The sequence below is a fragment of the Myripristis murdjan genome, chromosome 13 (genome assembly GCF_902150065.1).
Source record: "Myripristis murdjan chromosome 13, fMyrMur1.1, whole genome shotgun sequence".
Classification (NCBI taxonomy): Eukaryota; Metazoa; Chordata; class Actinopteri; order Holocentriformes; family Holocentridae; genus Myripristis; species Myripristis murdjan.
Genome location: NC_043992.1, coordinates 33,715,712 through 33,726,517, shown reverse-complemented (window position 1 = coordinate 33,726,517; position 10,806 = coordinate 33,715,712). Strand labels below are relative to the sequence as shown.

Below are 10,806 nucleotides of genomic sequence, written 5' to 3'. Positions count from 1 at the left end.
TGTCACTTACCTCTGTAAGGGATATGCTGCATGCACAGGGTTGGGGAGTAACGGGACAAGTAACAAAACACAAAACATGAGTTACTGTGTTCCATCACAGTTAAAGTTTAAGTTGGTGGTATTCTGAATACAGTTGTTGTCTTTAAAAATAGATTATTTAAAGGGATTCATTTATTTATTACTGTTTTATTTGTTCTAAAATTCTCGTGAGGCATGCAGGTCACAGCAGGTGATTTGTCTGTTTGTTTGATAACAAAGGGGGATGCCTATGGTCACTTTGCATTAAAAAAAGGGGGCTGACATCCCTCCTCAAACCAACCACTGCAGACACCATATTAACTGTTCACCGCTCATTGCCCATCACTTTTCGTCGCTTTCTCTCTCAATCGCTCAACCACACAGTTTACGCACATCCATTACGCACCGCCGTATTCTTTAAAGGAACTGCGCTGCTCCTATAACAAGTGGCTAGAAAAGCGTTAGAGAGGGTAAAGGAAGACCGAAGGCTTTGTTCTCTGGTGGCTGTCATTTCCTTTAAACAGTGCCAGCTGCGGGACAAAACATACCACATTTGTGTTTTGTTTACTTGCATAACTTCTTCCTCTGAAGACAGTAGAATTCCCAAAAGCAAGTGTTAACTACATTCACAGTGAACCACATAAAGGCGCAAATCTTTTCAATGTAATCCAAAGTATTTGCTTAAATTGCTTAAATAATCTCATGGAATGGTATTAGAAATCACATTTTAAGGCATGCATTCAGTAATCTATAGTGGAGTAAAAGACACTGGATCTGCATTACATCTGTAGTCCGTTCAGCTTATTGTCTTAAATTTGAGAACCCAGTGCACCTTGTGATTTATCTGTTATTTCCGTGATCTTGGATGGTTCAGATTACACAATTCAGAGCAAAGCAACAAATCTGTCATCAAGGCACAGTTTTGCACCCAGGATGATTGTGTGTGTGTCTGGGCGCCGTTCCCGGTACAGGACCGTCAGCCCTGCTAAGGAAAGAACTTGATATTTTGTTAGTTTTTTTACATTAGACTTGTAGCCTCCTGGCAGTTGATACATTTCACTCATTATGCAGGATGTCACCGCTGGTTGGGATGTTTCTCACCTGTCATCATCACCGATCTCTCCGCCCTGACCTGCTGAACTGACACACAAAATCGTCTGCGGTAATTTCCATAAACAGCCACAGTCTACCTGGGGGCATATTCATGGGGAAGCCTCCCGGTATCTTTTTTGATTATGTTTTCATTCCCTCTTCTTCCACGCGTTGTGTTCGTTTCCCCGGCTGGAGACACTACATGAAAAACCTGTGGGTGAGCAAATATTTACAGCAGGGGGGGTGTAACCTGTTAGAATATGTCACCGCGTTTATCACTTGTATTTTAAGTGCAGTAAATGTTTAACTGCATTTCAAATTAGTGGACCAGCCCGCACTTGATGACGACACGCCTCGACGAGCTGTTTTTGGTCGGTCTGGTATCGCGGCAATGTGGGGCAGCCGGTTGTATAAAGACTCATTTACTCACAGGACAGACGACTGGAAAGAGCTGGGACAGGTGCAGTGATAACTTTGAGATGTGAGATTTTTTTGTTTGTTTGTTTGTTTTGTTTGGAGCCTGTTTTCATCTTGACTGTCAAGTTGTAAATTCATAGATTATACTTTACAGTGGCATGCTGGTTTGGAGGTTATTTATGGCAAAGGGGGAAACAAAGGGATTATGCGTTAACAAGGCACGTTATCCACTACCTGAAACTTGAGTGTGACTCCCAAGCCCACTGCCCCATCTCGGGTATGTACAATTATCTTATATCAATAAATATCTGCGTAATCCCTGATCTAACGAGGCTCATAGGCTTCCTAACGCCTCATTCCTGTTAACGGGCAGCAGTGGAGTTGAACTCGCCTGGTGCGCTTGAGTCCGTCCGGCCTTGATTTGCTGACCCTCTGCGCTGGACTCGCCATGGTCGCAGTGAGGACCACAGATTTGGCTCCCACGGCCGCTGTCAAGTTTTTCGGAGCCGGAACAGCCGCCTGTGTGGCAGACCTGGTCACTTTCCCCCTGGATACGGCCAAAGTCAGACTCCAGGTGAGGATACACAGCAGTCCTTGGTGCCTGGGTTTCCAACAGGCTGTAATCCTGCAGAGGAGGTGGCCTAAAGCACCTTTTACAGCTGTGCATGAGATAGTGGGCTCCACCAAATGAGCATTTTTTTCCACTTTAAAGAGACCCTACCCTGTAAACTCCTTGCATGACTTTTGATACAAGTTCATTATGAAGTGTTTTTGTCTGAAAGGCTGAGTAAATAGAAGTGGATTTGTGCTTCACTGAATGGCTTTTGTTTGCCTGTTAAATATACCTTACCACACGATGCCGTTCACTTATGTTTACTCTAGATCCAGGGTGAATCGAAGGTGGAGGGCCAGAAGCTGAAGTATAAGGGTGTGTTTGGCACCATCAAGACCATGGTGAAGACAGAGGGACCACGGAGCCTGTACAATGGACTGGTGGCAGGGCTCCAGAGACAGATGAGCTTTGCCTCAGTCCGCATTGGCCTGTACGACTCGATGAAGCAGCTCTACACCAGGGAATCAGAAAGTATGCCTCACAATGTTTACCTGCACTCAGTGGCCAGCTTGATGAAACAGTTGTGAGACTGATTCATGTTCGGGTTTATTCAAAGCCCCATATCACTGTTTACAATCTAGATTCATGGTGTAAACTGATGACATGGGCTGTTTCTGCTGAATGTGAAATTATAGTGTAATTAGGCCCATATATTTGGTCTTTTTTTGTGTCTTATGTCTTTTATTGAAGTGCTTTCATCTTTGAAGTGGATTAGACCTTAAAACATATTCAATAAAAATGAAAAGTAAGCTTTAAAATTAACACCGCAACATGGTTCCTTCAAATCGTTGTGCTCCTATGTGGTGTGTCCACAGATTGTAAGACAGCACAAACATTGCCCCCAATTGGCTGAAAAGTTTATTCCATGTGTCAGCACAACAGAGGCTGTGAGGGGAAGGTATGAAACCCATATCATATTGATGTGACCTAGAAACAGCAGATGTAGACTTGCTCAGCATACCAAAAGCTGTATCCTGCACTTTTTTCCCCGCAAAATACCTCCAGGATGTAGGGAAGAGGTGAATTCCTTGTTTATGAAGGTAGGTACTGTGTTTGTGCCATAGGCTGGAGCCGCCACCCTCTCAATCATCCGGCTCGATCATCCCGACAACAGCAGCACAAACCTGTATTTTATAGATGGAACTCTGCCTGTGCAGTTTGCTGACCACATCTGTTGTTTGTCTCGTGTTAGCTAGTAAAACCAGTCTGTTTGAAAGCTGAAGAGCAACTGCACCCTCTCCTAAATTTATAGTGTTGTAGCTAAAGCTCGCAGGATCACAGTAATTACGGTACGTGAGTGTGATCCTGCCACAGTGGGTGTAGATTCCTTTTTGCAAGTTGCTTTTGATTTGCCTGACGGTTTTACTGGCAGCACATTGCATATCCAGATATGCTTTTTTGTTCAGCAGACAGCATTTGACTGTAAAAAAATAAGCTCTAAAAGTTGGAAAATATCCAGTTTTATTCCATTTCATACATTGTGAAGCACTTGGAGTGGTCAGAACATTAGAAAAGCACTTTAGATGTTACCGTTTACAACATCTTTTCTGTTTCAGATGCTGGGATCGGGAGTCGGCTGATGGCCGGCTGCACCACGGGGGCGATGGCAGTGGCGTTTGCTCAGCCCACAGATGTGGTGAAAGTGAGGTTCCAGGCTCAGGTCCGAAATCCTGAGGTGGGGTCTGCCCAGAGATACAGTAGTACCATTGATGCCTACAGGACCATCGCCAGGGATGAGGGCATTAAAGGGCTCTGGAAAGGTAAGTTATACCGCGGAGCAAGGTGGAGTCATTTAATTGTTCACTGAGTCATTACTTGTTTTGGGCGTAACTTAACCTCCACTGAGGCTAGTTTTTAGAAATTAAAAAACCTTCCCACCTGTTTTGTGAATTTTATGGGGGAATTAATTATAATGCAGATTCATTATGTTTTGTCCTTTCAGGTTGTCTGCCAAATATAACTCGTAACTCCATAGTGAACTGCTCAGAGTTGGTGACCTATGACGTAATTAAAGAGCTCATCCTCAAGTACAATCTAATGACAGGCAAGTTGTAACAGTCCTCTTCTCAGCAGAAAGTCCTGTGCATTGTCAGTGTTTTCTATCACCTCATGGCGACTCCCTCATACCTGATGGAGACGTTTTGTCGTTCAACAGATAATATGCCCTGTCACTTCACTGCGGCCTTTGCAGCAGGGTTCTGCACCACCATTGTCGCGTCTCCAGTGGACGTGGTGAAGACTCGGTTCATGAACTCAGTGCCCGGGCAGTACAGCAGCGGCTGTAACTGCGCCTTTACCATGCTAATGAAAGAGGGACCCACAGCCTTCTATAAGGGGTACGCACACTAATTATCAAGCAAGCAGTTAGAATCCCCAGTGGAAAAGATCATCAAATTAACTGAAGAAAACTGATTTTATGGTAGCTGGGTTATTCACATAGCCTGTGTATTGGCACACCAGTTAAAGCATGAGGACCGGAGGAAAGACAGTTTATTCTCTTTCTGACTGTTTCCACTTTTCCACTTAGATAGTGGGCTGTTACAGATGACAGAATATCTTAAAGACAAATAAAAATAATATTCAGTAAACAAGGGAACTCTCAATAAATCTTAGCCAAATCAAAGAACTCATTTACCACTAAACAAAGAGACACCTACAACTATAACAAATATCAATAATCCAATGTACAGTGAACTTGAGGAGATAGGCAGAGAGATGCAGATCAACATAAAGCAGCAAACAAAGGGAGAGAGTGAGCAGGGCCTGATGCAGGCCTCTTACTGCTGCAGGTGCAGCCTGATGGGTTGCGGCTAAGTCCTGCCTCCACCAGGACTGGACAGGAAACAGGATCTTCAATAAAACATTTTGGGCAAAGCAAAAAGTGAAGGAACTTTGTTATATTTTAAAAACAAATACATACTTGTAAGAAATAAGATTGATTGTTGATTCATCTGACTCTTTTCCATTTCCTGCTCCTTCAGATTCATTCCTTCATACCTTCGTCTGGGCTCCTGGAACATAGTGATGTTTGTGAGCTATGAGCAGATCAAGAGAGGCTTGATGAGGATGCAGCAGTCCTGGGAGTCTCCCTTCTGACTCCCATCTCTGTGGGCTGGCACCAGCATGTTGTCATGGATGTACTGAGCTTTAACTGCACATACGGTACAACAACAGCAAACATTCATCCTTAAGAGGGACGATCTGAAAATGACTGTGGCTCTGGATCTTGTCCTTCCCTCAGGGATTAAACCACAAGAGGCCTTGCTCCAAAAAAAAAAAAAAAAAAAAAAAAAAAAAAAGAGATGTAGCAGGAATTATTCATGTTGCACAAGTGACTTTTGCTGAGTGTTGCCACATACTGGAACACTTATTTTCTACATCGCCCGAAGGCAGATTAGTTTACAAAGTAAAAACTGGCTTAGTAGAGGAAACAGAGTTTGTTCTGTGGTCAGTTTCAGGTGCTATGTGTTTACTGTCTGTCTGATCATGCAAGCTTTATTTGTATCGATTGATGTTATGTTTCATTTGTCGGGTGACGATTTTCTAATTAAGACCATAATGCAAACAGCACAGTCTTTTCCTCAGTACTCAACAGGTGTGATTTGCACTACTAGAAAAATTGTCAGGTTTGGGATGGAGATTAGTTTTATTACTAAGCTAGTACCTTTATATTTGTGCAATATAAGAATGTTACATAATTTAATATGTAGATATTTATAATAGATATTAATTTTCACACCAGGGAGTTCATTCATCTTTCATCATTGATTTGAAGCAGCACACTGAAACCACACTGGCCAGGTGTACTCCGTAAATGAAATGAACTATGAACTGAATAAATCCAGTGCATCCTTCAATAGCTTTCCTCTAAAGCTGGGTGTGTTTTAAGGGACATTCATTCAAAATAAGTGGGTCAGCTGACATCATCCCTCATTCTTACATAATTGAACTGCTCTACATGTTACTCCATACCTGCTATACCACCGGCTGCTGTCACAGATACTCTGTAATCCCCTTTACATGTGGCCATACAGGGGAGCAATAGCTTCACATGCCTACTTGTGAGATGACCTATTTTAACACATACCGCTGATAAAAGGCTTTGTATTGCTGATTTTTATTACTTCTGTGCTTACTGTACGAGTATGGCCTAATGTGTGTGTGTGTAGAAGAACACCAAAGTACAACATAGTAGTTCAATAGCACATTGAGACTTGACTTTTAAGTAACTGGGTGGCTTCATTTTGGCTTTTTGATATTAATTTTGATACTATAGGAGCCTTTTGAAAGCTGAATATTGTGCATAGAGGTCATTTTTTCAAAACACGGCCTCTATATCACCACCACCAGGACAGCCGCGGCCTCGTGCCCCATCAAAGAATGTGAAGATCTGAGCTGAAAGGCATTGCAATGATTAGCTGACAGACAAGAAAATTGCCCAATTTGAGTGTCTTCGGACAATGCAGGCTGCTGACATAGATGTAACTGAAGTCCATTGTGTAACAAAAGCCTTTTAACATGCCTCGCCTTGCTAATCATCTCCTGTAGTGCCAGTGGGCTTTCTCCACAGCGCAATTAGTATGGCAAGCTTCATTGGGCCATATGGCACTCTGGCTAACCCTATGGGTGGTCAGGCGAGCACACACGGGTACTGAACAGGCACCAGGTGACACAGTTTAAGTAAGACAATACTGCGACAAAACTGCCTTCGTCCCTCCATCAAAAGAGTTACTGTAGTAAGTGTAATTGAGTTTAAAGAAGGAAAGTATCGGGGGGGCGCCATTCATGGTCCTCCACTGACCTTGGCAGGAGACTCTGCAGACAGATGATCAGAGATATCAAGTGTCGGTGAGGAGTTCAAGTTCACTCGGTGAATAACCACGCCAGTGCTATCTATAGTTCAAGATTTCCTAACCCACAGAAAGATGGAGGTTCATCAATGCGGCATATGCTCTCTTTTCTTTTGGGATTTCAAATGGGAGTTCATGGGTTCTTTGTTACTAAGCAACAATAATCATCTGCTGCAGAGCCTCCTCAATTTTGGATGTGCATAAGTAGGGACAGGCTAATTTTAAGCAAATAAAAATTTATTAGAGTAAGTGCCTTAATACACAAGCAGATTCACGTTGTGTCACCCATTAAACATAAACAACAAATGTTGGATTTTAGTGTCAGAATTTAAGAGTGAGGGCTTTCTACACTCAACTGCAATAACATTCAACAATCACACTGGGGAGAAATTCATTGCAGCAGAAGAAGAGATACCAGTGTGTACACAAACACAAGCCTCAGTCGAGACCATGATGCAAAGCGGTCAGAAAACATGTTGCACTTTGAGTCGGGGGCTTTTCTCAACTGGAGAAATTCACTCTCTTGATCTTTCTGTGCTTAATGTGCAGTTGTACAGAGAGCATCTTATCCCAGTCTTGATCTCAGAGGTAGTTTGCATTACCCAAATGCACATTAAGATTCAGTGAAATTCAAAAACGTTAATCCGAGACTGGTTTAGGCTTCAGCGTGGCGCCTGTTGGTCGTCTCTGGGCTGGATCCTCAGTGGCTGAAGTCGGACGGGTCTTGCCTGCCATCTGGGGCCTTGTCCATACAGTCTGGGACACACAGGCTCTTCGTTGTCAAAACAAAACGGTACATGCTGTAAAGGCTGGGCACCAATGGGCAGCAGGAATGGAGACTGGACAGGAACACAGGTGTGAGAGTGGCAGAAGGCGGGCAAAACGAGAGCTGTGGTTAGGCTGCAGAACGGATGGCAGGTGTTATGTACCTCACCATGACAGCCCGCAGCAAAATGTTCAGTGTTGGGACAAATCGCGGTCGGTCTTTGTAGTTTCTGCTCAGACTGGATCATTTCCTGTATTTTTGCCACCAGGACCAGCCTGGTGTGGTGGAGTTTCCGTGACTTTTGAAAGGAATCCAAGAAATCCGCCAGTGGTGTTTTCCCCTCCACAAACCTCTGAAACAGCATCTGTTATTGGGAACATTGTATTAGTTCACGGGTGTAATTTAGCAAAGTCAGTTCTGTGGGTGGGGGCATTTTGAATCAAAACAAACAAGCCAGGTTTTAGATACAGTGTCAAATATACCTGTTTTAGTTTTTGTTTTGAGAGCATCTAGATATATACAGAATATTGCTTGTATGAGGTATAAGAAAGGTTTGGAGGCCTCCGGTTGTTTTATTGTGCTTAACATTACTTTGTCACTACATTTACCCATTCTTATACTCAGCAAAACCCTGTGTCTCCTCACTCTGGATGTCAAACCACAGGCTTAGTGTGCAGAGCCGATTCATTTTCAAGAAAGAAGTGGTGTACAAGAGAACACTGAGTCCTCATATACAGAAGATACAGCGACGTAACATGACTTATGTCTTCATTAGATGACAAACACAAACAATCAAAACTGTTGATGTAAATATTAAGTGAAGCTCAGTGGTTAATACTTATTCATCTGTGTGTAGCATGCATGCAGGACAGGCTCCACTGTCCTGTCTTTTGGATCATTAGGTTTCATTATGCTGTCTACATGAGGACCAATGATTATTCATTTTCGCTGTTTATCCACTAAATCATATTTCAGGTAGATATACCATCTCAGAGAATGAGTGAGTCCTTACCTCACACTCCTCTTCAGCATGTTTGATCTTTTTCAGGAGACACTGCTGAGCACTGTGAATGATGCGTTTTTCTGCTACAAAATGACAGCACAATTTTCAGCATTTTCTCTAAATCAATGAATTAATTAACAAGCAAGCAAGCAACGTGAAATTGTCCTGAATTTAAAAACAATAATGATAAAGACTTAGGAGGCTTTAAAACTCACAGAGTTGTTCTTGTTTGGCCTGGGTGATGCTGCTAAGTTTTCTAGTTCCTTGTACTTCACTGCGAGCAGCAGCTTGGCATCTCTAAACGCAGGTTTCTGACAGAGAGTGGCTTTTGCCAATCTCTGATTTGAAACCAGCATGCTCTCCGTAGCCCTCATTAGTCCCTGAAACTGAAAGTTATCATGATACTTGATCAGATCAGAGTTTAAAAAGATCAGACTAGAGACATGAACTTTTCTAGAATGCTTTTTCTTTAATGAACACTTGCTCCTTGACAGACTGGTGAATTCCCAGCTTTGAAAAAGTGAGAAAACACATTTTTATCTGCACTGCAAACCACGTAGGAATATATTTTAAAGCATCAATGTTTGTCAGCAGTGATGAAAATCTTAGCCAATAAAATATTGGGGTACCAGAAGCGCGTGTTTGGTTTCTGCTCACCTTCTGACTCAGTGTGACAATCTGATTTATTTTGTCCTCGTCCTCTAGAAGCTCCCGCAATTCTCTGGTCCTCAAAACACCAAAGTGAGCGGACAGAGCCATGGCCCTCTGCCGGGGGGCCTCTTCACTCTCAGGAAAGTTTTGCATATGATTTCATTCCGGCTCCATCCTGCTGCGCCGTTTCTGCAGCAGTGGCTCACCGTGCGTGCAGGTAGGAGTGGATCTTCCTCCATGATGCCTTCTCTTGCAGTCGGAAATGTCTAAATTACGAATTGGACGCGAGTGAAACCCAACAAATTGGCAAATTTAATACATAATTTTCTATGATATGGATGAGGGTGCATGTTTCGAGAGAAAATTGAACCTGTGTCACCAGCTGATAGTGAAATGTGGATTTTACCATTATGTTATTGTATGACAATGGTGTTGTTGTATATTTCTATTTTCATTGTCAAACGTCTAGTTGCCACAAGTTTGTACATAGATACAAAATACCCTCTTGGTTAGAGGCTATAAACAGGCCTGCAAAGGTTGTATTTAAATGTATTTAAATTAACAATTAAGTAATTAAAATTCATTTTCCACTCTTAATTTCTCCACTGCAGCAGAAAGTGTGTCATCTTAAACAAAATAACAACTTGTACATAGGCTAGGTGCTATCAAGGGTGGAGGGGCAATCACATTTACTCACATTACTGTAATGGAATTTTTGTAGACCTACACGTAGGCCTGGCCTACAAAAAAGTATGTAAATCCACCAAGTTACATTCCCAATAGAATTACGATTTTACGTGGAGTTATTGAAGGCACCACGCAATTAAACCAGTCTAACCTCGCACATGCGCAGATGTATAGCCGAAGAAGAAGGAGGAAAACAGATGGATGATGTGTTTCCTGTAGTAAATGATCCCCGTTAGCATTAAGTGAGCGCTTATTCACAGAGACAAATTTAAATTTGATCCATTGTTTGTTTTAGCGACTTAACTGATAAACAAATGTGAAAAAAGGTTGGACGAATCTGTAGTAACGATACGTTAGGGTCGTCATGGCGATAAACCAGCACTCAGTTCAGACAACTTCGCAGTTTAAACACATTGACCAATTCATAACAACGCACAAACCTTTTGGTAACATAGAAATGAATAAATGTCCCCCTAATAAATCGAGTGTGCCAGTGAAAAAGCCAAAAAAAAAAAAAAAAAAAAAAAAAAAGCGTTTTCCGGAAGTAAGCACTACTCTATTCTCTTGCTTCACAATTTACTCTTTGACTGTCGCATGTTGCTACTCGGTTAATGTCGCCAAGTCTGCGGTGTGCCTTTCTTTCTTTCTTTCTTTCTTTCTTTCTTTCTTTCTTTCTTTCTTTCTTTCTTTCTTTTTTTCTTTACCCAGG

General features: G+C 42.3%; 1 protein-coding gene and 1 long non-coding RNA gene across 5 annotated transcripts; one reads left to right on the top strand and one right to left on the bottom strand.

Moving 5' to 3' along the window:
- The first annotated feature begins 949 nt into the window (after positions 1 to 949).
- Positions 950 to 5,366, top strand: LOC115370435 (mitochondrial uncoupling protein 2-like). Of its 4 annotated transcripts, none has more exons than XM_030067455.1 (8): positions 950 to 1,323; positions 1,434 to 1,804; positions 1,904 to 2,101; positions 2,410 to 2,611; positions 3,697 to 3,900; positions 4,083 to 4,184; positions 4,296 to 4,476; positions 5,122 to 5,366. In XM_030067455.1, the coding sequence occupies exons 3-8, from the start codon at positions 1,976 to 1,978 to the stop codon at positions 5,234 to 5,236; spliced, it is 930 nt and encodes a 309-aa protein (XP_029923315.1). In that variant the 5' UTR covers positions 950 to 1,323; positions 1,434 to 1,804; positions 1,904 to 1,975; the 3' UTR covers positions 5,237 to 5,366. The 4 variants fall into 4 exon arrangements, with proteins under 4 accessions (XP_029923315.1, XP_029923314.1, XP_029923316.1 ...); XM_030067454.1 differs by having other exon boundaries at positions 950 to 1,327; XM_030067456.1 differs by having other exon boundaries at positions 950 to 1,570; positions 1,682 to 1,804.
- Positions 5,367 to 5,377: 11 nt separating this feature from the next.
- LOC115370438 (uncharacterized) lies at positions 5,378 to 9,633 on the bottom strand. The gene is made up of 4 exons (XR_003929250.1): positions 9,417 to 9,633; positions 8,975 to 9,145; positions 8,769 to 8,842; positions 5,378 to 8,120 (listed from the first exon to the last, which is right to left on the bottom strand). It is a non-coding gene; the product is annotated as an uncharacterized LOC115370438 (long non-coding RNA).
- Between the last annotated feature and the right edge of the window lie 1,173 nt (positions 9,634 to 10,806).

Coding starts and splice junctions, on each gene's coding strand:
- LOC115370435 (XM_030067455.1), top strand. CDS start 1,976: ATGGTCGCAGTGAGGACCACAGATTTGGCTCCCACGGCCGCTGTCAAG. Junction 2,612..3,696: donor CTACACCAGGGAATCAGAAA/GTATGCCTCACA, acceptor TTTCTGTTTCAG/ATGCTGGGATCGGGAGTCGG. Junction 4,185..4,295: donor CAAGTACAATCTAATGACAG/GCAAGTTGTAAC, acceptor GTCGTTCAACAG/ATAATATGCCCTGTCACTTC.